General features: G+C 55.4%; 9 protein-coding genes and 1 non-coding gene across 10 annotated transcripts; 5 read left to right on the plus strand and 5 right to left on the minus strand.

Moving 5' to 3' along the window:
- Window positions 1-1,044: 1,044 nt before the first annotated feature.
- On the plus strand, window positions 1,045-1,688 carry P884DRAFT_109131 (uncharacterized protein). Its single transcript, XM_069437070.1, has 2 exons — window positions 1,045-1,092; window positions 1,159-1,688. The coding sequence occupies exon 2, from the start codon at window positions 1,211-1,213 to the stop codon at window positions 1,502-1,504; it is 294 nt and encodes a 97-aa protein (XP_069293168.1). The 5' UTR covers window positions 1,045-1,092; window positions 1,159-1,210; the 3' UTR covers window positions 1,505-1,688.
- Window positions 1,689-2,287: 599 nt separating this feature from the next.
- On the minus strand, window positions 2,288-3,840 carry P884DRAFT_213378 (uncharacterized protein; the record flags this gene model as incomplete). Its single annotated transcript, XM_069439208.1, has 2 exons — window positions 2,288-2,373; window positions 2,439-3,840. The coding sequence occupies 2 exons, from the start codon at window positions 3,838-3,840 to the stop codon at window positions 2,288-2,290; spliced, it is 1,488 nt and encodes a 495-aa protein (XP_069293169.1).
- A 118-nt stretch (window positions 3,841-3,958) lies between these two features.
- Window positions 3,959-5,532, minus strand: P884DRAFT_288377 (formyl transferase). The gene is made up of 2 exons (XM_069443946.1): window positions 4,661-5,532; window positions 3,959-4,597 (listed from the first exon to the last, which is right to left on the minus strand). The coding sequence occupies exons 1-2, from the start codon at window positions 5,067-5,069 to the stop codon at window positions 4,326-4,328; spliced, it is 681 nt and encodes a 226-aa protein (XP_069293170.1). The 5' UTR covers window positions 5,070-5,532; the 3' UTR covers window positions 3,959-4,325.
- A 1,417-nt stretch (window positions 5,533-6,949) lies between these two features.
- P884DRAFT_213385 (uncharacterized protein) lies at window positions 6,950-8,447 on the plus strand (the record flags this gene model as incomplete). The annotated part of the gene is made up of 3 exons (XM_069439209.1): window positions 6,950-7,235; window positions 7,338-7,512; window positions 7,583-8,447. 3 exons carry the CDS (start codon window positions 6,950-6,952, stop codon window positions 8,445-8,447), a joined length of 1,326 nt encoding a protein of 441 aa, XP_069293171.1.
- Window positions 8,448-8,969: 522 nt separating this feature from the next.
- On the minus strand, window positions 8,970-10,924 carry P884DRAFT_252814 (uncharacterized protein). The gene is made up of 2 exons (XM_069440747.1): window positions 10,079-10,924; window positions 8,970-10,013 (listed from the first exon to the last, which is right to left on the minus strand). Exons 1-2 carry the CDS (start codon window positions 10,536-10,538, stop codon window positions 9,181-9,183), a joined length of 1,293 nt encoding a protein of 430 aa, XP_069293172.1. The 5' UTR covers window positions 10,539-10,924; the 3' UTR covers window positions 8,970-9,180.
- Window positions 10,925-12,913: 1,989 nt separating this feature from the next.
- Window positions 12,914-13,735, plus strand: P884DRAFT_273637 (Alpha/Beta hydrolase protein; the record flags this gene model as incomplete). Its single annotated transcript, XM_069442609.1, has 1 exon — window positions 12,914-13,735. One exon carries the CDS (start codon window positions 12,914-12,916, stop codon window positions 13,733-13,735), a length of 822 nt encoding a protein of 273 aa, XP_069293173.1.
- A 688-nt stretch (window positions 13,736-14,423) lies between these two features.
- P884DRAFT_t183 lies at window positions 14,424-14,526 on the plus strand. The gene has a single exon. It is a non-coding gene; the product is annotated as a tRNA-Met (tRNA).
- Window positions 14,527-14,764: 238 nt separating this feature from the next.
- P884DRAFT_252821 (ammonium transporter AmtB-like domain-containing protein) lies at window positions 14,765-16,860 on the minus strand. Its single transcript, XM_069440748.1, has 4 exons — window positions 16,515-16,860; window positions 16,122-16,441; window positions 15,336-16,013; window positions 14,765-15,212 (listed from the first exon to the last, which is right to left on the minus strand). The coding sequence occupies exons 1-4, from the start codon at window positions 16,608-16,610 to the stop codon at window positions 14,876-14,878; spliced, it is 1,431 nt and encodes a 476-aa protein (XP_069293174.1). The 5' UTR covers window positions 16,611-16,860; the 3' UTR covers window positions 14,765-14,875.
- A 3,837-nt stretch (window positions 16,861-20,697) lies between these two features.
- Window positions 20,698-23,876, plus strand: P884DRAFT_213346 (uncharacterized protein; the record flags this gene model as incomplete). Its single annotated transcript, XM_069439206.1, has 5 exons — window positions 20,698-20,719; window positions 20,899-21,291; window positions 21,342-22,790; window positions 22,888-22,974; window positions 23,035-23,876. The coding sequence occupies 5 exons, from the start codon at window positions 20,698-20,700 to the stop codon at window positions 23,874-23,876; spliced, it is 2,793 nt and encodes a 930-aa protein (XP_069293175.1).
- Window positions 23,877-24,591: 715 nt separating this feature from the next.
- Window positions 24,592-26,159, minus strand: P884DRAFT_303888 (cyclin-like protein; the record flags this gene model as incomplete). Its single annotated transcript, XM_069445061.1, has 4 exons — window positions 24,592-24,879; window positions 25,018-25,404; window positions 25,478-25,631; window positions 25,708-26,159. 4 exons carry the CDS (start codon window positions 26,157-26,159, stop codon window positions 24,592-24,594), a joined length of 1,281 nt encoding a protein of 426 aa, XP_069293176.1.
- Between the last annotated feature and the right edge of the window lie 88 nt (window positions 26,160-26,247).

Genomic DNA, 26,247 nt, shown 5'->3' on the forward strand with positions numbered 1-26,247 from the left:
GCATTTAGTCCCCTCTTCGCTTGCGCCGTTTCCTTGCGAAGCCGCCTTTCATCACTCGTGAAGTCTGACCTGCGACAGCCGACAATCCGTAATTCCCTGCGCTTGTACATGCCTTCGTGTTGCGATTACGATGCAATCGTGCCCGCATCCTGACAATATTCAGGTCGCCTTGCGGGCAAACGCAGATCACAACTGTGACGCGGGGCCTTCACGTCGATGAGGTGACCACTTGTCGTATGTTCCGCCAATGACACCGCGTGCAGGCAACACGTACATTCATTCATCCTGTAACTATGGGTCAGCGCTGGTCGCTTGCTATAACGCTGCTATAGATAGAGTATTGAGTACCCAAGGATAGCTTTGCCTCATATTAGCTGACTGTCAGTTTGTGGCAATCAATGCGCAACCGTCCAGGTCATCAACTTGGTAAACAGTTACATTCGGACCCATGGGCTAACCAATCTGTGCCTCCACTGGTCAAGGCGCCATAGGTCAAAAACTGGCAACCGGGGCAATGACTGCATGTCAGCCCAAAAATAGCTCTGTCTTTGCCAAGCTCCTTTTGCCGTGGCCGCAGCACTGGGCGAAATGGGATAGCATAGCCGCTTCTGAGAGCTGCTTACACTAGTTTACCCCTGAGCACACAGATCTGCAAGCCCTCTGCTACTATTCTTCCCCCGACTGCCAGAGGAGATAGACGCGCGACGCGCCGATCATGCTCGAGACTGCTATGGTTGGGCCGCGCAGCTTGCTCCAAATTTGGACCCACGACTCGGCCGACGGTCGGTACATTCATCCTGCCCCGTCTTGGCCATCATGTTTCGCTAGTAAGCTCATGGCGGCACGACGAGAACAACTGGCCGAGCTGATGGTTGATCCCTTCCACTCCTCCGTGAAAATGCATCGACGGTTATCCTCTGAGGGCATGGAGTTGGGTACTTAAAGGGGTCGACCGTCGCCGACCCGAAGCACCATCATCACCATCATCAGCACTCGCAACATCAGCTTCGCAGCAGCCCAGCATCCCAACAAAGCAAGTGAACTCAAAAGAGAGAAAACCGACCGAGTCTTCTCTTTCTCGCAAGCGAACAAGTCAGAAAACCCCGGACCCCAACAAGTTGTTCGTCTCACCAACTAATTTAACTAACAATCACCCAGAGAAACCTTATCTCAAGGCGATCCCAATAATCACCACAACAAGATCAAAAAAATGAAGGCCAGCGTCCTCGTCACCGCCCTCCTTCCCCTCGCCTCCGCCTGGAAGCTCCAGCTGTGGACCACCGACAAGCGCCACGTCACCGCGCACGGCACCACGAACAGCGGCTGCAAGAACCTCGCCTTCAGCCCCGTCCTTAACGTCAATAAGCTCAAGTTCGAGGAGTCCGCCTTCGCGGACACGGTCGAGCTCTACGTCAACAAGAACTGCGACGGGCTGAGCTACCGCAACGACGGCGGCACCTACAACATCAAGGCCCGCAAGATTCGCAGCTACAAGGTCTACTGAGCAAGCCGTTTTCTTTTGCTGCCATCCATGAGAGTGAGCGGCGGGATAGAGAATGGGTTCACTCGGAGGGTTCAATTCGGTTTTGGTGTGTTTAGCTTAAGGTTGGGGTTTGGTTTGGCGTTCGGTTTCGCGCGAGCCCACGCTAAATTACCTAAGATTATTACTTGGTAGCTAGCAAACCCGTTTTTTTTTTCTTTTTTCTCTGATCTGGTCTGTCTTGTCATTGGCTAGGTACATACAGTGGCGTGTTGCTTGGCTCGAAGAGAATTGACATCGTACAACCATTGATAAATATAAATTCAGCAAACCCCCGCGTCTCATCAGCTCCTGGCCTGTCTTTGTCCTTTGTTCAGTTCGCCGTCTGTGTGTCAAGTTGCCCATTCCGCATCTTTCGGTGCCTCGGCAATTTGTCCAGGTTTTACTACACCAGGTCGGCCCAGCATCCTCTCCGTCTCCCTAATCCCTCCTCCCCGACCAAGGCGCTCCTGGCCATGCCCGAGAGCCCCGTCCTCACATACTCCCCCATCGAACAACTCTCCCTTTCTGAGAGCACCGCGAAAAGCCCCTGTCCCTTCAACGTATAATACCACATCAATTTTAACCACCCTCTCGGAGCTCAAATTCATCCCGCGATGACGGAACGCATCGAATATACCGTATCCGAATGGTGTATATGTGTGGATATGCCCCTCTCGTTTTCAAACGGCGCTGCAGCCGTCAGGGCTTGATTTGCACGTTCTATTGTGGCTGGACGAAAGGGGAGACCAGACTAGGAACCCGAGTCTAGTTGTCCTCTTCGTCCTCGCCCTCCTCTTCTTCATCGCTTGCCTCCTGGTCGTCCTCGTCTTCTTCTCCCTCGGAGTCGTCTTCTGCAAAAAACCATTAGCCACTTACTCATTCTAAGCAGGTCTGTGAACAGCGCCGAGGTACGTACCATCCATGGGCTGGGGTTCCAATTGTCGCGGCCATGCCACAACCATGGCCTCGATCGCTTTCGCGACGGCCTTCTCCAAGCTTATTTGGTCGGTTGAGCACGTCCAATTCTGGGCGGTAGAGTCGTCGGAAACTTTGAAGGACACTGGGCACCTCCGCCGGTCCCACCCAACGAGGATGCTGCTCAGATCCAGCACGCGCAGGTTCAGCCCTCGGATTCTGCTCAGCTCGGTCAAGCACCGCCTCCACGGGTTGACCAGGTCCTCTGGCCTCCTTCTAGCATTCTCACACTCCTGCAGGCTGACCTGGCGCAGGTACAGCGATCTCAGGGTGGGCGCCAACTTGGAAGCCAAGCCGAGGATAACTCTTGGTTCCAGAACGACGGTTCCCAGGTCGAGGCGCTCCAGATGTGCGAGCCGGATGGGGCCGGCGTCGAATGGGGCTACGGGGGTTTTCGAGTCCTTGAGGGCCAGCCACAAGAGTAACTCCTCCTGGTCTTGAGGCTGGGACTTTAAGGTGAAGTTGAGGCGCAGCCAAGTCAGGTTGATGGTGCGGGATAAGAATCGCTGCAGCATGAAGAACCTCATTCTCTTTGGGTGCGTCAAGTCGAGCGTGAGATGGAGCGTCTTGAGATTGGCCAGGAGCGACGACACTGGGCCCTCGATTCGTGGCGGGATATAGAAGGCGGTGTCGTGAAGAGCGAGAGCAGTGTAACCTCTGCCCCTGATGGGAACCTCGAGACTCTTTGGCCGGGCCTGTGCAACGGCGAGCCCAGCGACGGCGGCGGCGAATATTTGACTCGTGTAGGGGTCGTCGTCCCCCTCCGGCCTGGGTTCAACCGGGGTGTTGGCTAACCTCGAGAGCGTTTTGGCGCCCCAGCTTGTCCATTGTGTCCCTGGCCCGTCCCGACTGCGGCTGGGAGAGTTGAAATCGCGGATGTCGACAATCTCCAGGTTGGCAAGATTAGCGAATGCCTCGGCTAGCATGTCCCGAAGCCCGCCCGTGACCAGCAGATGCATTTGGTCCGCTTTGGCCAATTCCAAGCGGGCCCTCGCCTCGCTATTCCTGTCAGAATTACTAAGACTCCACAAGGGATATGAGGGAATGAACGGGCGGTCGACGGATAGGATAACATGTTTCAGGACCGGGGACAAGGTGGGATGTTTGGAAATGTCGATCAGAGCTTGGAGGCTGTCTGTGGTAGCCATGAATTGCTTCTTGCGGAAGAACTCGTGTGCGAACGAGCTGAATAGACTCCTCTCCAACGCTCGGCAACTCAGTCGTACGTTTCCGAGATCGGGCGTCGTGACGTGAGAGGTGATCCGCAGGAGAATCTCCAACGGGACTTGGACGAGCCGAGACTCGGGTTGCGGGTTCACCGCGGAAGACTGATTCGCCGCCATAGTTGTTGTGCTGGACATGGCCGAGGATGGCCAATTGGGACCGTTGGCAGCATTTACAGGAAACAGTATCGGGTGGCACTTTGGGGTGATTTGGTTTCGGGCGTCTCTTGAGGTTTTTATCAGAATAAAAATGAGCAAGCGCGTCTGTCGATTGGGTGCTAGCGCATCGCTGCCTGCTGAGATCACTAGGTGCGTGGTGGGTTCAGGCCAGGCAGACGGTGGGGCGCACAGACCCGTGAATAAACGGAGCGAACCCTCGAACCATCGCCACTTCATTCGCGAAAGCCAAAGACTCGGATGATTCACTGCAGAGAGTACCATCCCCCAGAGTGATGTGCGAATGTGCAGGAGGACTTGGGCCGTGAGATACCCGTTGTCAGAGGGGCAACAAAAAAACCCGAGTTCCTCGCGCAGCCAACACACTACTACCGGCAGCCTTGAGGTTTCCTAGAACGGCCAGCTCCCCGCAATATCCATGAACTCGTCTACTTCGTTTCGCTCTTCCGGGCAAGTAGCTGCCTCGCTACCTGTGCAGTAGCCTCGACGATCAGCTCGTGCTCGTGAGAATGTATTCTCTCCTCGAGCTGATGCAGATCCTCGCCCTCATGACATTCGATCTCTCTGACCAGAATCGGCTCACCCCGGTCGACCTTGTCGATGACATAGTGCACCATGATGCCTGTCCTGTTGTTTTCCAGCTTGCCCGCCTTGAAGTCGTTAAAGGCCCGCTCAATCGCCCCAGCGCCATCGTATTTCCCTCAAGGCTTCGTTAGCGAGGAGAAGGAAACCAGTAAGGGAACGGGCTCGGTTGCCTAATTACCTGGTAGCGCGGGGTGAAGGTTGATAATTTTGATGCCCGCCGCATCAAGGGGATCGAGAAAGTGCTTCCCAAACACGTACATCCAACCGGCCAGGACCACAAGGTCCGGCTTGATATCACTCTGCAACAGCTTCTCTGCTAAGGCAGCGTCATATCTATCCCTCGATTCCTGTATCTTCAAAGGGTCCTTCTCCCCCTTGGCCTGGAAACCGTGGGAGATCAGGTTGAAGTACTCCCAGGGGATGCCTGCCTGATCCGCTCGCGTCGTCGCATATGCCTTTGCTCGATTCACATAGAGGTGGATAATCTTTGAATTTGGAATCCGGCCGGCGGAAACGGCGTCGATGAGGGCCTGGAAATTCGAGCCATTACCACTGGCCATCACAACGATGCGACAGGGGTCTGCCATGGCGCACTGTGCGTAGGGGATGGGATATAAACTTGGTGAACCTCCTCCTTATCACGCTGTGGCGCGTGGTGGTGGGTCGAACTCCGAAAGTCAAAAAATTAAGGCTGCCGGCTGCCACTTCAATACTAAGCGGCGGCGTCTTAGCTGAGCTGGTGAGAGCTTCCCTCGGCTTTGCCTCCGTCATTGATGCGCCAATTTGGCACGCACAGAAAATGTTTCCCAGTGGAGACGCATACATAAGGGTTAGGGTTGAATGTGATTGCCGACATCGGCCAGCGTCACAGGGTAGTTTTTGCAAGAAATTGAACGCCCACGACTTACATAATCACAGACTACACCTCAAAGATGGCGGGTACCTTGGTTCGCGACACGGATTATATCTCAGAAATACTATGTCCTGATATGGGACAAGAGAAGCATGTACAAGTACCTTTCGGATGGAAAAGACTAACCTTTGGGCGAGGCGATTCCAGTTGATAAGTTGGCCAAGTACGAATAAGACAGCCTCACTAGCGTAGGATTCTTGATTTGTTTCTCTTCTTTCGCATTCCTTTCTTTATCAAAGGTAACCAATGACGTCTTATGGTCGTCCCTTGGAGTTTGGGTTGTCCGCGACGGCGGGCCACGAAGTGGGCGACAGGCAGTTATTGCATGTCCAGATCCAACATTTCCAAAACAGAAACGTCGCTCAGGTGGACGGATTACAAATATAGAACTGTATAGTCCGTACTTGGTAAGATTACAAGTACAGATCCAGCGTTCGCTACAATAATTACTTAGTAATAAGGGAGAGAACACTGCAGGTATGTCGTAACTATGTGTTCGCACAAGAAAATCTGATTTGACCAAACTAAAGCCTCGTTGCTACAGGGAATGATTAGGCAACCACGCGAACGTGCATGGATGCTGGCCTGACGTTTGGGCCAAATCAAAATCTCTTGGCGGATGGCGGGAAGCGGAGGTCGAAAGCAGCTGGGCTGGGCAACCCGCTGACTCTTGATTGGTCGCTATCCCCACTTCTCGGGCCGCAATTGGCCCAAGCCCGCCGTGCCATCTATTTTTGCTCGGAAGAGGGGGTACACTTTCTGTCGGTGCTCCACGAGCTCAGCTTTTGTGTTGACTTGCCTGGGGTCCCGGGATGCATGCAAAATGGGGCTGGGTTCAACCCAAGGCCCATTCCACGTTACACTCCACACGATCAGTGGGTCGGTAGCACGTAGGGCTTCGGTTTTCGGCGCGTGAGGAGGGCTGTAACGCGAATTTACCACAATAACATGATTAAACGTCCCGTGCCGCAAGAAAAACGCATACCTATTCCGCATATATGTCAACTGTAAACTGTACAGTAAATGATGGTCACTGGTATAGTATACAAAAGTTTGGCGAGCTATGGCCACCGCTAGTTATTTTGACCCTTGAGGCTCTCTTCTTGCTGATGGCAGAGCCGGGGGGAGGGGGAGGGGGTAGGGGCTGGTATGCTGGAGAGGTCAATCCTCCTCGACCAAGCCAATCCCGTTCGTTCAGCGGCCAGGCGCAAGCAGGGGACGCCTTTAGGATTTACACTACTGCAGTGTACACTACAGTACGGACCCTTGCAACCGCACCCCTGATCTCAGCATCAGCTGGATGTGCTTCCCGAGGGTGGGTTGGTGGGTGACCCTGCCCCAAGCATCTCTGGTCGCCTGTCCGAAATTTCGCGGAAACATTTTCTTGCTGCTCCCACGTGTCCCCTCTTCGCGCCAACAACCACCGACAACACCTCGACTCCGGTCGCGGAAATCGGTCCCAGCGCCAAAACTCTCACACCGACGATAGCGCCCACATCGGTCTTCTTGTCCGCCGCGTAAGAAGCCGGTGCGCGCGAGAGACCGGCGACCGTCATGCGGTCGCACTTTTGGATTCTGGCCGCGTCGGGCCGTTTGGTGTGCGCAGGCTGGGGTTTCGGGCAGAAGCTCGAGTACCATGCGGGAGATGTGGCCAGTCTTCTACCGAGGGAAACAAGGGCGTCGGGTCCTGATGGCGTGAACGGCTGGACGCCGCGACCGACCGAGGCTCCCCCGACAGAGCTGGTACGAAGGAGACAGGAGTGGGCGAACCTGAAGAGGCAGGATTCTTCAAACACCTGGATCAACGACAAGACATGCGGATGGTTGGCCGATGTCGAGTGTGAGTCGCGCTTTTTTTTTTTTTTTTTTTTTTTTTTAATTTTTATAGTTACCTATCGAGTATCGTTGTCTTGTCCCGACGCCTGCTAACAGCGCCTGGCAGCCGAGCCTTTTGTTTGTGCTCCGGAGTACACTTGCGCGACGAACTCGGACAATGTTGTCGACTGCACGTCCTCCGGGGACGAGAACCCGTTCTCCACCTTTTTCACGGTGTGCTTCGACTATTCAGCCTACCAAAACGGGTTATGCGACAAGTTTGTTCCAAAGACCGGGTGCTGGTGAGTGCTTGAACCAGCGGTTGTTCGCCACGGTAAAGCTTCCGGGCTTCTCTCTAACAATCCGGACCAGCATGACCGAGTCTATTGGCGAGTGCATCACGTACGTGTGGCCGGGCTCAACGGAGAGGTCCATGTATCGTTGCTACAGCGAGCGGAGGATCGTCACCATGCTGGAGACACCCTCCGGCCTGGAGACCTCTACCAGCACGACATCCACGTCCAGCACGACCTCCGAGACTTCGCAAACCGAAGAGGCCAGCACGACCGCCACCGATGATGAGGCGAACGAGACCGAGACCAGCACGCCCTCTCCCCGTCCCGAGAAGGACGGCAACAACACGGGCGCGATCGTCGGCGGGGTCGTCGGCGGAGTGGCGGGCATAGCCCTGATCGCCGGTGCCATCGCCTTCTTCATCATCCGGTCGCGCAAGAACGCGACGAATGGCAACATTGGCGGAGGCGCCGCCGACTACAGCGCTGTCGCGCCCAACGACACCGCGTACCACCCGGGCAGTCCCATGCCGTCGTCGGTGGCGGGGTACCCGCAGATGTCCCAGGGCGGCTACTATAACCCGAACGCCATGGGCAACAACAACAACAACAACAACAACAACCTCCTCAATCCACCCGACACCCCTTACCTGTCCAGCACGACGCCGCCTCCCGTCTCGCCCGGGTACAACACCAACTCGTACTACGATCCCCCCAAGGACGCGGCCGATCAGCAGCAGCCGCATCAGCAGCCCGGTTACGCTCCCTACCCCGGCGCGCCCACACCGCCTCAGGGACAGGGGCTGTATCCCGGTGCCGGTGGGGGGTACCCGCAGCACCAGCAGTACCCGCAGCAGGTGTCGGAGCTGGACACGTCGACCGCGCCGATGGGACAGCAATCCAACCCCGCCGAAATGGCGGGCGACACGCCCGCGCGGCACTGAGCTCTGGCCCCTCCGCATGTGTGGCGAGGTCCCTTGGATTCCTTTTACGACGGAGTAGGAGGTGGTGCTTAAAACGGGCGTCAGACAGGGGGGTTGAAGCGTGTTATGGACCGTAATGTCTATCCTTGTTTGTGGGTCCCGAGCGAGCGTTTACATTCTGTACAGATACCTTTTTTTGTCCTTTTGTCTCTTTCAGGTACTGGGTGGGGATATTGAGGAATCTGTGCGCATGGGGGATATGCGCTCCGATCAGGCATACCAAGCTTTGGACGATTAATGAGAAGATGCTTGTGGCCTTGTTTCGTTTCGCTGTCGACCCGTGATACCTGATCCTGTTCCTCATCTGTCGCTGCTTGGGAGAGGTCTCTAGATTGGAAACGGCGCTGTTAGCGAGCTGATGGACTGGGCTTTCCATTCGCATGTATGTGTCGAACCAATGCTCCGAGAACTCCTCGGCCCCCGGAACGGTGAAATCACGAGCTCATCGCGGCGGAGCGCAGCCTCTTCGGGGAGTTGAATCCTCTCACAGATTTTTATCTTTTGCTTGATCGATCCTCGACATGAAGCGCTGTAAACGTTCTAGACGAAGTTAAAACCACCTCGCGCGTCGTGCCCGTCAACAAACGAATCCCACTATATATACCTTTGCAACCCCAGTTGGTTGCACTTCCCACTTATTTTTTTTTGTGCATGCGCCAACTTCGACCTCGGTCCAGCGCCACTCCCCAGAACTTCATCTCTTCAGATACTCCAGATTCACCGGCGTCAACGGCTCCCCGCCCCTCAAGACAGCCAGAATGTTCCTCATGCTCAGCTCCTCGAAGCCGGCGTGCGTCTCGACCGTGCCGCCGGCGTTGTGGCAGGTGAGCATGACCCTGCCCGGCCCCGGCAATCTGTCGTCGATGCCGTCTCCCGCCGGGCGGGGAAGGCGTGTGGCCATCTTGACGAGCCGGGGGTTCACGCGCGGCTCGCGGGCGTGGACGTCCAGTGCGGCGGCGCTGACGAGGCCCGACTCGAGCGCATCGGCGAGCGCGTCCTCGTCGACGAGGGAGCCGCGGGCGACGTTGACAAAGCGCGCGCCGCGGCGGAAGCGGGCCAGCGCCGAGGCCGTGATGAGGGGCTTCCCGTCGGGCGAGGCCGGAGTGGCGAGCACGATGCAGTCGGAGCATTGGAGGAGGGAGTCGAGGGTCGGGTGGAAGGTCGCGTTGAGCGAGGCCTCGAGGGCGGGCGATTTGCGGACCAGGTCGTGGTAGGCAATGCGCATGCCGAAGGCCGGGTTGCCGAGCTTGGCGGCGATCTGCTGCCCGATGTTGCCGAAGCCGATGATACCGAGGACGTGGCCGCGCGGGTTATGACTCGCGGCGGTCGCACGGGCGTGGCAGGTTTGGAAGGCTTCCCGCGCGCGGGCGTCGGCGTCGGAGAGATCGGCAGATGAAGAGGTCAGTGGCGGGAACGTGGCGGCTGTCATGCACCACGGGAGATGGCGGAAGGTGGAGATCACCATGGCCACGGCGAAGTCGGCGACAGCTTCCGCGGCGGCCAGACCGGAGTTGCAGTAGATGATGCCTGTATAAGTAGTGTCAGCGGACTTGTGTACTGGCGGGTAGTCAAGAAGCAATGGGAGGAAGCACCTTTCTCGCCCAACAGCTTAGTATCGGCCCAGTCGAAACCGGCACCGGCGCTGGCAAAAACCTTTACCGTGTCCGGCAACAGGTCAATGAGTTCCTCGTCCCATCGGCCCATCTCGCCGCCGGTGCCCCAGAAGGGCCGGAAAATGGCACTGAAGTCGCCCCAACGGCGCTCCTTTAGGGCCCGTATGAACTCGCCACGCTCACGCTCAGCAGCGCTGGGGCGTATTACTTCAAACGCATCGCTGAACTCTGCATACGTCTTTGGGTTATACTTGATCGGGTCACCAATATGGAGAACAATGGGCCGTCTCGGAGCGGCGGCGCCAGCGAGCGTTGAAGTTCTGGACGGGTTCGCGTTCAAGAATTCGCCTGGAACAGGTGGCGCGGGAGACGATGAGCGTGGTGTTGAAGCCGGCACAGGAGTGCTTGCAGGCATCGGGGTGTTGTTCGGCTCAGCCATGGTGGTGAGCTCTACCCTATCGGGCCGTGTTATCGCAGGCAACGAGTAGCCGGGAACGAAGGTGCAGTTGCTGTCCGGTGCTCGCCTTCCACAAGCTTCGCCTTTGATGGGAAACTAGGGGCTATGCTCTGATCGAAAACAATAGACCGGCCCTGAAGGCGTGTTCGTGGTCGTCACTGCTATAGTAAACTGAAAAATATGGATGCGACGGCGGGCAGGGGGGAAGTGTCGCAATGTGTTCGGTGCCCCGCTACGGTTGCCGCGATAAGCTGCGAGGGTAGTTGACGTGGAGTGCCAGCCCGTGGGCTGGGCCGATTGCGGCGAGCCTTGTTTTGTGCTGGCCCAGCCATCGTGCTCTCGAGGAAAGAGCGGTCACGGTGGGCTGAGGATCCCTCTCGGTTTCAACAACTCGTCGTACAGGAGGAGAAGTCCGGGGAAACGGACCTCTCAGACGCTCGTCTTCTGGTCAACAAGCGTTGATGCGGGGCTGCGAGGACCCCACAATTCACCTCTTCCAAGCTTCCAAGAACAAACCGTCGACCCGCTCTGACAGCTCCTGCCCGGGCTCGGTCGCCTCACCGAACTTTAAGAGTAATCCGTCCGGACAGGTACCGGAAATATGTAAGGCGTGTACATACGGAATATGCAATCCGTACAACAGCCCACTGCACCAGACTCTCTATTCGGCGATGGTGGCTCCAAAACAAATTTCAGTCCTTTGTTTCCGAACACTTAGCCAACAGAGGTGTCGCCTGACTGGGAAAGGGAAGTCGCAAGCCTGATGGGGGAGGAAAATTGACATGAATCATCCACCTAAAAAGGAGAACCTAACTTACTAGTAGTACATGCATCTAATAATAACATCAAGGTTGTCGACCTCGCTTTTTTTACCTACCTTCCTGGTCAGAGGCGATCCACTTCAGAGTTAACTGCACAGGCCACCTATTGCAATGATCGTTTGTGCACATTGGTAGTCCGGGAGATATCTGAATAAGAAAGGAGGTAACTCAGGCACCCGAAGGTCTGTGGCTGCGCTCCCAGATGCTTCATAGCGTTCCATGCGAGCGAGCAGCAGCAATTGCTCCGAAGCAGCTGCTTGCACGTGTGACCCAACTTCGAGTTATGAGGAACGGATTCCGCTACACGCCGAGGCTCGGGCAACCGAGCTTTGTCATCTCTTTGCTGCTTCATGCTCGAGCACCTCATATTAACTCACTCTGTACTGCATTGAGAACAAGAAAAGGCTCTGTATGGTGGAAAACCCGCGTTTGCACAGTATGTTGCTAACCGGCATGGACTGTCCTTCGGTGATTGCTATCAGACATGCCTCTCGTCCGCTCCGAACGTTGCAGGGACATTGTCCCAAACAGACGTGATGTAATACGTGTGTCTACGGACGCGTCCTCCATGTAAGTTTGTCAGTCCTGGCTTTGTGGGGTCACCCTCTTCTTATACTTGGATTCAGGGCCCGCTTGCAGGAACCCACAAAGACTACCAGACATCGAACTATTGAACTATCTTGATTTTACAACTACCTTCCATCAAGACGCCAGCCAGAATGGAGAATCGGGTGATGCAACAAGCTGCAACCAATTCGCGGTCCATATCCGCATATCCGTACATCCACACCGACTGAGTAAGACGCCATCATTGGTCACCTCGTTTCACAATCGCCCCGACAGTTTGCAGACGTAGCCGGGTTTAATTCGGCCCGGGACTGACATGGCCAAAAAACTCTTGCTGAGACAGGCAATAGAACCGTCCTTAATAAAATTATTTGTTGGACGATCTCATACCCCGCTCCCAACTAATCTTCGTCATCTCGCAGTATTTGAGAGCATTGGCCCCGGCGGGCCGACATCCTCACATCCTCCATCAACGTGGATCCGACCCTGATCGGAACAAAAGAACACGTCGGAATGTTACGCAGCCAATGAACGAGTAACGTTAAGGGCTCGGAGGCTTCAACGATGCCCTCCACTCTCGGATTTTACTCTTGCCCGAATCGCGAGTTGTCGGGGTAATGTTGCTTAATTCCGGTGAAGGCCGGAGGCAAAGCTGATGTCCCCAGAAGTAGTGGTTCGCACTGGCTTCCGTGGCGCCGCAAGTTGGGGACGCCCTTACGCAGTAGTAATTACGCCATAAGGATTGCCAATCTAATCCGTTCGCTCCCTTCGCCGCATCAAAAACACGCATTCATCAGGGCCCAAACAGATATAAGCCTGTCGAGCAACCCAGGAGCTGCCGTGCGGAGTACCTAATTACATCTATTACCTCCCTGCCATACCAGCCCCAGCTCACCCGGGCACTGATTAATTCAATCAGCTACTCTTTCCATTCCCCGAAATAAACCCAGGACATTGAAAGGGCCAACCATGTCGGCTCCGACCAACACCATCTCCTCCTGCTGCCTGCGCGCCTCCCTCTGGGAGGGCACGCCCACCGGCACCGAGACCAAGCTCGCCGGGGTGCCGAACCCGACCTACGTCGCCCGGCCACCGACCCCGTCCCGCGCCGCGCTCCTGTACGTCCACGACATCCTGGGCTGGACGTTCCCCAACACGCGGCTGCTGGCCGACGCGTACGCGCGCGAGGCCGGCGTGACCGTCTACGTGCCCGACTTCTTCGGCGGCGAGGTGGTGCCGAGCGAGCCGGTGCTGGCGGGCCGCTTCGACCAGCTCGACATCGCCGGCTTCGCGGCGCGCAACGCCCGCGAGGTGCGCGAGCCCGAGGTGGTGGCCTTCGCGCGGGCCCTGCGCGCCAGCGGCGAGTACGACTTCGTCGCCGCCGTCGGGTTCTGCTACGGCGGCTGGGCCGTCCTCCGGCTCGGTTCCGCCGAGTTCGCCACCGCCGACCCCGCCGGTGCCGGCGAGGACGGACAAGAACGCCGCCCCCTGGTCGACGTCGTCTCGGCCGCCCACCCGTCCTGGCTGGTCGAGAGCGACGTGGAGGGGGTCACGGTGCCCGTGCAGATCCTCGCGCCCGAGCACGACCCCGCCTACACGCCCGAGCTCAAGGCCTTCACGTTTTCCACGCTGCAGAAGAAGGGGGTGCCGTTCGACTACCAGCACTTCCCCGGGATCGAGCACGGCGCTCTGGTCAGGGGCAGCGACAAGATCAAGGGCGAGAGAGAGGCCATGGTTAGGGCGAAGAACGCGCTCGTCGCTTGGCTCCGGCAGTGGATTCAGGACCTGTAAGTAATCAATCATTGAAGCGAAGCTTCAATGACCGAGTTCCGAGATGTGTAATTATATGTACACATTAAAGGGCGAAGAAAAGAGTTTCGCTTCTATATACTGGCCTAATCCTCCAATATTGATCTCACCGGCTATTGGATGCCACACTCTTGGCTGCCCGCGTTGCTCTTTCCCTACCTATCGCCCCCTACTGTGGGCCTCGACGAGAGGTACGCGAAGCTTATACCACAGTTGGGGTATTTTATTAAAATCTGGTAGGGGAAGGAACACCTCCTCGTCGGGCAGCTGGTGCTGAGTACTGATTACGAGCCTAGAACCTGTTTCGGTGAAGTGTGTATGAATAGTCCGGTACGGGACAATACAAATATAAAGAAGCAGCCTGTCCACCGGTGATTTGTTTCTGTCGCTTTTATTATCGTTAAGCCTCTCTGGCAGGAGAGGAAATACCTCGGGTAGATGCGACCAACAGTCATCGAACGAACCAGTTTATCGGTGGAATACCGATTTCTCTCTTCGTATTGTGACGTGTCTTCTATAGTATACCGTCAATAATTATCTGATGGGATGGATAATACAGCAATCCGTACTGTCACTGAAAAGCTCAACAAGAGGCAAGGTACAGGCTTGGCAGGTGTGACATGAACCCCTATCAAAAATCATCCACACCGTTTCTGAATTTCACAGTAAAGGGAGCTTGGCTCAGTTGGAAGAGCGCAGGTCTCATACATTTGTGTGATTCGGTGACAAACCGAAATATCCTGAGGTCGTGAGTTCGAGCCTCACAGTTCCCATTACTTTTGCCCCATCCGTCCTGATCGATGGCGGGGAGACCACTTTTTGTCATCTCTTTCAACTTCGAAATTAGAGACTCCGGCCCTGGAGGCAAACAAACCCTCGGCGTAATTTCCATGCTTATCAAGACATATGCCCGCGGACATTGGTTTCACACTGAAAGTTGAATACCAAAGATGATCTGTAAATTGATCGAGAGCAGTACTAATAGGGGTTATTAACAATCGATGTAGTAAGTAATAATTAGTGGGAACAGTGGTATAAATCGTGATGGTATCTAACTTAGTGCTTTGCACTGCGCCTAATAATTAACCCCTTCAAATCTCAATTCTAACACGCCCGGCTCTATTAGACTGTCTTCTCCGGAATGGCCCCTTTGATGCTATGAGGCGGGCTGCCAGAGGTGCCAGTCACGGCGCCGTCAATGTGACGAGTGATCTCGACGTAGTCGTAGGCAAACTCGCCGAGCTGGCCGTCATCGAGGCCGATGTCCTCCTCCTCGGCACTAACGCGCAGCGACAGGCCAGGGATGAGGTTCATGAGGAACAGGATCACGCAGGTCAAGACGAACGAGTAGGCGAACCCAGCAACGCTGTCAGCAATCTGGTAGCCGAGCTGGACCCAGTTGTGATTGACCCAGCCGCCGGGAATCTCGGTGGAGCCGTCGAGGTGGGCAATGTAGTCACTTGAGATTTTCGAGTTAGCTAAAGTTGGGGGAGTTGGGGGGGTTGGGAGAAGAAGGGGGGAGGGGGGGGGGAGGGAAGAAGGGAACGGAGAGAGGGAACGGAGAGAGGGGGTCACCACATACGCAGCAAAGAAAGCCGTGAGGATGTTGCCCACGATGCCGCCCACGCCGTGCTCGGCAAAGATATCGAGCGCGTCGTCGATGCCGATCAGCAACTTGAGCTTGGTGGCAAAGTTGCACACGACGCCGCCGACCACGCCGAAGATGAAGGCCGACCAGGGCGGGACGAAGCCGGAGCCGGGCGTGATGGCGACCAGGCCGGCGATGGCGCCGCTGCAGAAGCCGACCGTGCTCCACTTCCTCTCCAGCCGGTAGTCGAGTAGGCACCAGGTCAGGCCGCCGACGCAGGCGGCGATGTGGGTCACCACGCAGGCCATGACGGCGCGCATGTTGGACGCCAGGGCGCTGCCGCCGTTGAAGCCGAACCAGCCGACCCAGAGGAAGACGGTGCCCAGGACGACGTGGGTGACGTTGTGCGGGCGGTACGGCAGGCCGTTGACCTTGTTGTAGCCGGCGCGCTTGCCGAGCATGAGCGAGTAGGCGAGGGCGGCGGCGCCCGAGCTGATGTGGACCGGGGTGCCGCCGGCAAAGTCGAGGCCGCCCATCTTGAAGGACCAGCCGTTGGCGTTCCAGGTCCAGTACGCGATCGGGTCGTACACGATGGTCGCCCAGATGAAGATGAAAACGATGCAGGGAAGCATGCGGCCGCGATCGGCGGCGGCACCAATTGCGAGGGCGGGTCTTGAGAGAGGGGGTTCTCAAGTTAGCCGTGCTGTTTGATAGATGGTGGCGACAACAACAACAATAACGAAAAACGCTGTGGGGTGAGAGGGAGAGGGGGGGACGAACGTGATGGCGGCGAACATGCCCTGGTAGAGGCAGAACAAGATGTCGGGGATCTTGGAGCTGCCGACGCTGGGCTGGCCGAGGACTTTCATCAAGCCGAAGTTGCTGAGGTCTCCGATATAGGCGCTGCCCGTGTGGGAGAAGGTGAGCGAGTAACCCCAGAAGAACCACTGGAATCCAGCGACGGCGATGGATATGAGGGCTAGCCATATGAGAGCCAGCGCCGACTTGCGGCGTGCGAGACCGCTATAGAAGAAGCCGACGCCCGGGACCATGAGGAGGACGAGGGCCGAGCACGTCATGATCCACGCGAAGTCGCCATCCTGGGAGAAGAACAGGTAAGCGGAGAGCACTCGGGAACGCCAACCTCAGATGAATCGCAGGGCTTTTTTTTACCGAGTAGTAGACGTTGAGATTTTGGGTCAGGGAGTTGCCGCCGGGGTCGGCAACGCCCTCGACGCCCGTATATTCGTCGACGGGCCCGGCTGACATGGCAGTAGCGGGACGAGGTTTTCCGTAAGCGACCCAGCGGAAATGTATTCGATGAAGGAGACCGAGGTCGGCGGTCTTTGGGTTCGTCTCGGAAGAAAAGCAGGCAGGAAGCAATTGGAACCCCGACTTGTCTGGATGGCGAGGAATCGGCAGGGTCAAATAGGCTGCCACCCTCCCAGGATTTGAGACGGGTCCCAAAGCTCTCCCGGGCTCATCCCCGAGCTTTCCCCAGCTTTGGGATCTTGCTTCGTTCATCCATGCTGCAGACTGATAAGACCATCAGCCAATATCATCTCCTCGTATGCCATTTCTGAGCACCCTCCTTCTTGGCTGCGGCCCAGGTCGACGAGCTGGGTGGGGCTGCTGATAAGAACAGGGACCTGCACTCCCATTCGCACATTCGCACGTTCGCGCGTTCGCACATTGGGGGTTAACCGAACAGGAACAGTGGGGGTCATGAATGGTATCCCATCATCCCCATCGTTCGTTTGATCTCGAATCTCGGGCCTCCCACTTCCATTCACAGGGCAGTTGTGAAATTTTGCGGAGACTCGAGGAGGTGGACTCTATTGTGGCTATTGCAGCATCATGGTTAAGAACAGATTGCGGTACAAAGAGCGTGTGTTGCGTGGTTTAGAGCGCAACGAGTCCTGTGCTTAAGGCCTGTGTAACAGTACAGTACAATACAGGATAACGATGCAGGATCACAAGTAGTAATACAGAAAGTGGGTCTTTGGACGATCATCAGGGCAAGACAGGAACGACCACTGACTTAGTTAAACGTTAGTTAGCTGGATCCAAGTCTAATTGATAAGCCGCCTCTGAGACTTTAAGCGAGGCATCTGCCATGTAGGAGCCGTCCATTTCAGATCGTTCCAAGTCCATGGGTCGAGTGACATGAGCAAACAATCTGGCGGGGACACTAAAACGTTCACCAACGCGCAGCATGCACCTGTACGGAGTTAGTTGCGACTTTTTTTTTTACAGGCAGGCGTGATTGTTTAGATGATCGGGTGATAAGTTCACTTTCCTGGTGTTTTCTTTTTGTGTTCAACCTTATTAACAATCGTTGCCGCTAATCACTCTGCGCAAATGCCCGCCCGCCATACCCTTACTCGCTTCGTTATCTCTTGGCAATCACCTTATCTTCGCACTTGGCTTTTGCCCAGCGCCAGCTGCGAGCTAGCCACGCGTTATAGCCTCTACGAGTGTGGAACACAGCAAAAGCGTCGCTGCTTGCTGCTATATAAGGCCCGAATTGTTCCGGTAGTGAATCCGTAGCCGCCCGACTATGGCGCTAATGTTGTGGGGAATTGAACCTACATATCTATACTAAGATGCACACCAAGTATGATCCCGTTATACGGACTTGGAGTGGCACCCTGTACTACGTGATGTAGTGCCCCTAACTAGTAGTTATCAGTGTCAGTCTTTCGTCATGCAAACCCCACCCGTCGGGATACAGAATCTGAGCTATATGGTTTTGCAATGTCTTCCAAGCCAGCATATCGAGAACTAGTATAGCAGCTACAATCAAACCTAGTACCTAGAACACCGAAAAGGTGCTCTGTGCTGATAGCGAGCATTATACGGAGAGGTGACGGAATGCTGGCAATGTGACAACCTAGGGTAATTAACTATAATAGTCACCTAGGGTTAGTATCGGCAGCCTATTTATTGGCGAAGAGAAATGATGTCAAAGTGGAAGAACACGGTCAGCGCAAGTATAACCCTACTTCTATGATAATCCTCCCTAGAGGTCATCTTAAGAAGCTTACGGTCCTAAGCCTCGTTACTAGTTCTTTGTAACTTTGACTACCTGATTGAAAGCGGCCCTCCTACCAGAAATACGGGTCTCTTAGTATGCTTAATTACCCAGAGTAGGCATCTCTCCCCTCAAATCAGGACGGCTTATAAAGAACGGTGTTCATGCTCCTGGAACTCTGTAATGTGTCCTTGGTTGGCCGCCAAATACTGGCTTTGTGGTCGCGGTTTGCAAGGCCACTAGATCTCCCCCGCCCCGCTGCCTCACTTCTGTTCTTGGACTAGCTTTTATACCTAATAATTATGCTTTCTCCCTTCCTGGTCCTATGAACCAAGGACTCATTACAAGGATGTTTTTTCCTTCACGTTTTGACTTTGGCCTAAATTATTCGAAAGCTTACCAGTCTTTATTACACTCGAGGAACCTCGCGTAGTGACAGTGCTAGCGGTCAAACTATTATTGCTCTGGAAACAGTCCCTACTGCAATCAAGAATTATGGCCAGCGAAAACGTATCCCTGAAGAACCCGGATTGTCTTATTTAACTTAGTTGTCATCGGTACCGCTGCAAATATAGCAGCTGAAAAGTCTTCCCTAACAATGGAACACTGAGAGAGGGGCGGCCAGGGAAACTATAATTAAACGGCATCGGCCATAGGAATCGCCTGACGGCCTATTTAAGACATTTAAGTTCTGCCGAACGCAGTGGTGAGCTCCGGAAGCGTTGGAAATAGCGTCTACAGTGGGTGGCTTGAAAGAAGGAAAAGTGCCTTGTTGAACTATCTACAAAGGAGACAAAAACGAGTGATATTTATAGACAAAGGAACTGGCCAATGCGTTGAACAGCCTCATACAACTGTGGCATGCGTGTGGCTAATACTAATACTCTTAGAAGCTCTACAGCTTCTGACAAGTTCGATTGTCATTGACGATGGAGAATGTCACCACCTCTGATCGTTCCGATAATTATAATTAACATAATCGACGTAGACGCCAAGATCTCGACGCAGATCCTTCTGCACACGAAGAGGTCTGCGGGTGCAATGAATGGCAATATAATAATTACTGCCAGCAGGCATACCTCCTATCAAAGCTGTTTTCAAGAGCCAAACAGACGAGCCGAAAGCAAACATAATTAGCTTGGTAATAACTGGGCTGGTTGGGACCTCCTTGGGCTACCGAACCGAGAGACAGACAAATGAGGTCTTTCTTACACAATGAGCAAACTGACCTGGCTTCCCAATCAGCAGCCACATTATCGACCCCTCCCAGCTCCCGTGACGCAGCAGCCTGCAGGCAACCTCTCCGCACACGAACTTTTGTGGGCAGTTGCGACCAGCCCGGCAAATCCAACCTTGGAAATCCGGTTCCAACAATGACACTGGCAGTCACCAAAGCCTAAGCGTCATCGATCCGACTGCAGCCGAAAATGACTGCCAGTGCACTTGACTTTCGAGTCTGTGATGGTGTATAGACTGAGTTCGTTCATGATCGTACATGCTTGTAATTAATATACTTCGACGCTTCCGATGAATTTACCAGGGTTTGGGTGAATAACTAACCGAGCTTTCGTACTCTCCTCTTCCATCATATCTTTAATCACGCATCATTCCCCAGCCGTAGGAACAGCTGACTCGCTCCTGCTCCTTTTGACGCTTTGAGCCGACCCCTCACCGGCTTTCAACTCCGATGCCTTGCGACCACCATCAGCGGGGCCAAGACTGACGAGAGCTCTCAGAACCCTCAGCTGCAAAACGCCAGGGACGAGGCGATAAAACGATTGGAACCCTCCTACGCCTTCTGCTGCCCAAAGCCATCTCCAGGTCGGGGTCGCGCCATGCGACTGGGGCTTCCAAAGCCTACCCATGTCGGACATCCTTCATTCCCTGCCACAGCCCAACCGGCGTCTTGGGTTGCGGCTCTTTGCGCTTGGTAACGTCACTCCGCCGCTGTATAACGTTTCGATGCACCGATCTGGTTCTGTCTGAGGCGAGCATCCTTTTCAACAATGCCCTCTTTGCGAAGTAGACTACACAAAACAACTCGACGGTGGCGCGCTGTGCTCCAAAGGCGCATTGACCGGGAGAGCAGCACGTTCCAGGGCTCCCAGGTGTCCAATCAGCCGCGCACCGGGACGAATACAGATGCAGGTAAGGCGTTCAAGCCCCGAACCACTACAGAATATGCGACACCACGACTGACTTCCTTCAGAAAGTCCACAGATGCACCAGCCCTCAGATTTCCCATCTGCTCCGCCTCTTTCATTCCCTTCTCCACTAGCCGCCAATCCTGCCCACGTATTGTTGTCGTCAAGCCACCCAACCATGGGTAACCAGCATCAATCAGGTATCGGCCCGGCTCCTCAAGGGGACGAATGTCACCAAGGATCGATAGAGAGCCCCATCGGTTAGTGACGCTTTATTCCGACAGGTTGCGACGATCACTAGCCTTCCACATCTTTCAACCGTTTGTAGAAAGCCTCAGTGCATGTTTGTCAAGTGCTAATCGTGCTTCCCAACTTCAAGATCTTATGAGTTCCCCTTCGAGTGTCGACTACGATCTAGAGGAGCTTTTTAGCTTGCCGACTGGAAACTCGAATAGCGTCCACATCCCTCCGATGATATCTCCGATGGAGCCCTCGCTCTTCCCTTCTGAAGCGGCAAACAGCACTCGAAAGCAATGGACCCAAGATGGTAGCGACCGAAAAGTTGCTGGGCTTCTGCAAGAGAAGCTGACTCGCCAGGATGGGCCCTCTCCAGCGTCGAAGAAAAGTGCCCAAGACCGGAGAGTTGGTGTTGACCTGTTAGCCGAGTATCGCAAGCGTCTGAGAACCAGATCTTGCGCTGCCTGCAAAACGCCCATCGAGACCGACGCCGCCGACCTTATCAGAAGGACAGGGAAAATGCTAAAAGAGTCGCGTAAGCCCATCATTCCGTTCCCCAGATCCAACAGAAGTTGACCAAATCAGGGTATCTCCACCCACTTTCCTTCTGTTCTAGGTGCAAGGGATGGTTTTGCGCAGAGTGCCTCAGATATTACCCCGGTAGCGCAACACCTACCCTCAAGCATGTGGTCTCAAGCAAACACTTCCAAACCGCCTGGTGTTGTGACCAGGGTCGCTTTTTTCTCATTTTTTCTCTTCTCTGTGGCCTTGAAGCAACAACTCCGTCATCGCCATCGTCCAAGCGAGCAATCAAGATATGTTACCCAAAGGCGGAATCGTCATCGAGCCTGGGGCCGTTCGCAGCGAAGAGCAGAAGTCGAAACTGGCAGTCGCAGCTCTCCAAAGGCACAGGATACGGAGACAGCTTCCCGAAGCGGGAGAAGAAGGTTGGTCCAGGTTTGCAAGATGCTGACCGCAGCACCCGCGAATTGCAGCTCTACTTTGAGGCTCTTTCGTCGGTCCTGCCCTCGGGCAAAAGGGAGGCAACGGCATTCGATCGTCTCCCTCAGCCGGCCGTCTCCGAGATGCTGTGGAGAAGTCCAATATTGGAACATGCTTCCGAATTGCTTAGGTACGCTTCGATCGAGGAGATGACCAAGCAATACGACCCTATAGCAGCAGTTTTGGACTTCATGGAAACCGTCTTGAGCCATAACAGTACCCGCCCATTTCTCGTCCGTGAAAGGATCCTTTTCCCCCTGGGAGAGCGACTGCCCCACTTCATTCTAGGAAGAACCTCAAAGGGACGGGCCACCAGGGTTACTACTGCGTACGAGACCGCACAATCCCTGTCTACCATCACGGAGCATCTGGCGGCCCCTTGTCGCAAGTATATCGAAGCGTCCCGCCGCATTGCAAACATTGATGGGGAGGAGGAGGGAGGAAGGCTGCTTGAGATGGTGCAACGAATCTGCACCCTCTCCGACGGTCTTTCCGTTCTTCGCTCGCGGCTCGCGATCGAGGAAGTCGACCCGGCCCGCGGACCAGTTTCCTCGTCCTTAACCATACCAACCACAAATGTCGCCACGCGCAGGATGCGTGCAGACGCCGACAAAGTAGCTCGGGATGTGGCACATCAGGAGGGGTTGACAAGAGCAGCCGAGTTTCACCGGAAAAACTGTGTTAAGGAAGTTTCGGATGACTTGATTGTGAGCAGTTCCTGCTACGAGAAGGAGGCACGAGAGGCAGAAAAGTCAGAGCATGCACCGGGCAGGATGAGAAAGCTCCTCGCTCAAGTCTCGTCCTTAAGCGCCGATCTTCCTCAAGGGATTTACGTTCGGCACGGTGAAAGCCGCCTCGATGTGCTGAAGGTCTTGATTGTTGGCCCAGCCGACACTCCCTACGAGCACGGTCTGTTCGAGTTTGACATGTTTTGCGGCAGCGACTTCCCACAACGACCACCGAAGATGTTCTTTCGAACAACAGGAGGCGGGCGCGTTCGCTTCAACCCGAATCTGTACAACACTGGCAAGAGTATGTTTTGCCCAATTCGATGATACCCACCGACCTGCCTGCAACCCACCGGGTCCTCCAATCTGACTCAACTAACTAATTAACCTATGATGATTAGTCTGCTTCTCATTGCTGGGGACATGGGATGGCCAACCATGGGAACCGGACGGCTCGTCTATTCTGCAGCTCTTGGTTTCGATACAAGGTAGGGCTCTTGTTGTCAGCAGTAAGGTTAAGCAAAGCGATAACCAGTGTTAATTACTAGCCATGATTTTCAACGATCAACCCTACTACAACGAGCCTGGCTTCGAATACCATAATGATCCCGCACGAGTCCAAGCGTACAACAGGAATATTGAGCACCTAACCGTCCGGTACGCCTTGAACTCATGGTTGGCAGAACGGTTAGCTGGTCCTACCCAGCCTTCCGTGGCAACCCACACATCGGCCCCTAAAGAGACGGCACCCCTGCAACAGTCCCAAGAAACGACCGAACAACCCTTAGCTCCAAAACATCCGCCTCAGGTCACGGCGCACGATAGTCAGCCAGGACCCAGGGAAGCCACTGATCACTTGACTGGGGCCCTCCATCAGCAATCAATGCCCGCCAATTCGCACCCAAGCGCTCAGCTGCCTGTCCAGGGAAAAACCGGAAACTCTACCACCTACGCGCCTCCAAGCACTTCAATGGCAACTCCGGCATCAACCACAGGCTCGCAGAGTCAGCTGGACGGCTGGACGGCGAATCAACCCAAGTCAAGCCAAATACCAGCTGTTCTCTCACATTTGCAGTCCACTCTTACCAACCACATACATTCCCTGATGCCTATTGAGCTGTTAAGCAGTCCAATGATATCCCCGTTCATCCCGGATGAGCTCTCATTTTATACAACTCCCGAGCCAACCCCCCCTCCGCCTTGCCAGTCTCCTCCAGAAGAAGACGACCCCATATTTGGCGACATCGTCCGCGAGCACTTCAGGCTCAGGGCGGGGATGATAATGGAAACGGTACGCAACTGGGAAAAGCAGACCGGGAAGGAGCCAGGGATAGGAGAGGCCGTTGCGAGTCTTGAAAGCCAGCTGAAGCGGCATGGGTTTATCAACTAATAGCGAGTACGCCCCAACGTTCGGCCCACTCCGGCGTTGTTTCCACAAGCATTCTGTGCGAAGCTACCGTCGGCAGCTTGCCCGTCTGGCCCTGCTTAGCCATGTCTGACCATCGGAATGCCAGCGAGAATATGGACTCACAATTTTTTTGGAGGGGGGGAGAAGGAGGCCAATTCTTGTTTTGTTTTGTTTTGATCGACGACGAAGCAGTCCCAGCGAACGTTGTTTTTGATGCTACCGTATCAGCTCACTTCAGAGTCTATTTCCTGCATTTCATGCTTTCCTGTGGGGTAGAGTTTTCGTCACCCAACGCCAACGAACAGTGCTGGCAGGCAGGCTCTACGCAGTAGCATTTACGCGAGGTGTTCCGGCTGGCTCGGGCAGATGGACACCGACAGCTGATGAACCTCGGTTCGGCTCTTTGCGTTGCCTTTTCTGGCTGATCCCGCACAGAATCAATAGCCTGCTGGATTGGGAGTTGAACCCCAGGACAACGCAAGAAGGCGCAATTCCTGTCATTATTATCAGTCCAGGCCTGTGGCGCCCAGAATGCTTCCCTCTCATGAATGTTTCTGATTCGAATTCCAGGATTTCTCTCGCAAGAACGCCATGCCTTTTAGTATAAAAACAAGCACCCCAATGCCCCACAAGAACGCCGTGACCCATATGCCATCTTCCCAGTATGCTGCCCGGAATATCAACAGGGGGGGAAGCGTCACAAAGGGCCACCGAAAGGATCATCCAGCCCTGTCCCGTTCCCTTGGACCTTCCTCCGCTTATTATCCCGCGAGGCAGCCAGCGGCTCCCCAAACACGGCCGCGTCGCTCTGCAACGTGTTGCCACCGTCTTTGCGGTCATCGGGATCATCGTCTTCGGAGTCGGCCTTCTTTGAGGCCTGCTGGCGCCGCATCCGCTGCAGCTCGATCAAGTTCCAGCGCTCCGGGTCGCGACACTTGTTGAGCTTCTTGCGGAGAGGGGTGATCTGCGCCTTGATCACGGCTTTCTATATGGATTTTGTGGTTAGTGTCGGGTTGGTGCAAAACAGGTTGACTTCATCGACCAAGCGGGGTTGACGAGGAGGGAAGGAGAGAAAAGGAGGTAGGCAGTTAGGAACGGAGACGGGGTATATAGATCTCTGTACATTTGTCCAGTGTTCCCTCCGCTCGGGAAGCTCCTTCGCCAGCATTTCCCGGCAGGCTTCGATGGTTCCGAGGACTTTATCGCGGAGGTGGGAGCCGATGATTTGCGCTTTGTCTTCGCCGGGGCGGACGGCAGGAGTCTTGGAAGGAGCGGCGGCGCCCCCGGAGTCGGTCCCGGAAGCAGAAGGTGTGTCGGCGCCGGAGTCGGGGGGCGGGGAGACGTGGTGAAAGGTCTTCGTTATGAGGCGCTCGGCGAGGCCGCGGTCTGCGAGGGAGAGCGCGGCAAGCATGATCTGGCTGGGGGTGTAGTGGAAGTAGGCGTCCGTGATGAGGGGGCTGAAGCGCAGGATTTCGCGAGCACGGGTCTCTGCCGCACCCAGGCGGGCTCGCTGCGTTTCAGATGGAGATGTCAGTCAGTGCACAAAACTATCCGAAGGGTCCGCGTCCGGGAGATGCACCTACGTCAATGTCGGGGAGAGCGGCGAGCTCCATCAAGGCCCCGCGCAGGGCGCGGAAAGGGTGCTTCACGTCAATGGCGAACCGAAGGCCCTGGCAGAGTAGGAACTCGCCTGCCAGAACTTCTTCTGGGTTATCTTTCCCAAACGTCTTGACAAAACTGAAAACCGTGTGGTCAGCCGTATGCGTTTATTCGAACCCTGGGGGGGGGGGGGGGGATGGGGCGAAGTGCTCACTCTGAGATGCTCACGAAGGACCCCTCCGCTTTGCACCCAAAGAACAAGGCCACTATCAACATCTCCTGGGGTGGGTATGTCATTATGCTATTTGTAACGTAGAATCTCCGGAAGAAGGCGGCCGCGGTCGCCTTGATCTCGTCCGACATCTCGGCATGGTCGCCCGCCCGCAACAGCTCCGAGGTAAAGAAGGTTACCAGCTGTGCTTCTTCTGCGGCGGTGAGAAACTCGGGGAGCGCCGGGGCGGGTGTGCCATCGGGATCGGGAGTGTTCACGCTCGAGGATGGGGTAGACGTGCTGTTGGAGTGGGCAGGGAGCGAAGATAGGCGTTCGGCGATTCGCGCGCGGGCCGCGGCGTTGGTCTTCTCTCGCATCTCGGCCAGCTGGGCGGGCGAGAAAGACCACAGCTGGTACTGCGACGACTGACGGTACCGCTCATCTTCGGTAGCCATGGCAGCGATCCTCTCGGCGGGTGGTGCGGGAAGCAAAGGGAGGCTCGGCGATTCAGTTGGCGTCACGGTCTGCAAGAGGTGGCACTAA

The sequence above is a fragment of the Thermothelomyces heterothallicus genome (genome assembly GCF_042370625.1).
Source record: "Thermothelomyces heterothallicus CBS 202.75 unplaced genomic scaffold P884_scaffold_50, whole genome shotgun sequence".
Lineage (NCBI taxonomy): Eukaryota > Fungi > Ascomycota > Sordariomycetes > Sordariales > Chaetomiaceae > Thermothelomyces > Thermothelomyces heterothallicus.

What these genes read in the sequence shown, in the direction of transcription:
- P884DRAFT_252821 (XM_069440748.1), bottom strand. Translation starts at nt 16,610, where the DNA reads ATGTCAGCCGGGCCCGTCGACGAATATACGGGCGTCGAGGGCGTTGCC. An exon ending in ATCTCAACGTCTACTACTCG is followed by an intron (nt 16,442 to 16,514) that starts GTAAAAAAAAGC and finishes TTCTTCTCCCAG; the next exon opens with GATGGCGACTTCGCGTGGAT. An exon ending in GGCATGTTCGCCGCCATCAC is followed by an intron (nt 16,014 to 16,121) that starts GTTCGTCCCCCC and finishes CCCTCTCTCAAG; the next exon opens with ACCCGCCCTCGCAATTGGTG.
- P884DRAFT_252814 (XM_069440747.1), bottom strand. Translation starts at nt 10,538, where the DNA reads ATGGCTGAGCCGAACAACACCCCGATGCCTGCAAGCACTCCTGTGCCG. An exon ending in TAAGCTGTTGGGCGAGAAAG is followed by an intron (nt 10,014 to 10,078) that starts GTGCTTCCTCCC and finishes CTACTTATACAG; the next exon opens with GCATCATCTACTGCAACTCC.
- P884DRAFT_109131 (XM_069437070.1), top strand. Translation starts at nt 1,211, where the DNA reads ATGAAGGCCAGCGTCCTCGTCACCGCCCTCCTTCCCCTCGCCTCCGCC.
- P884DRAFT_288377 (XM_069443946.1), bottom strand. Translation starts at nt 5,069, where the DNA reads ATGGCAGACCCCTGTCGCATCGTTGTGATGGCCAGTGGTAATGGCTCG. An exon ending in CCTTCACCCCGCGCTACCAG is followed by an intron (nt 4,598 to 4,660) that starts GTAATTAGGCAA and finishes CGAAGCCTTGAG; the next exon opens with GGAAATACGATGGCGCTGGG.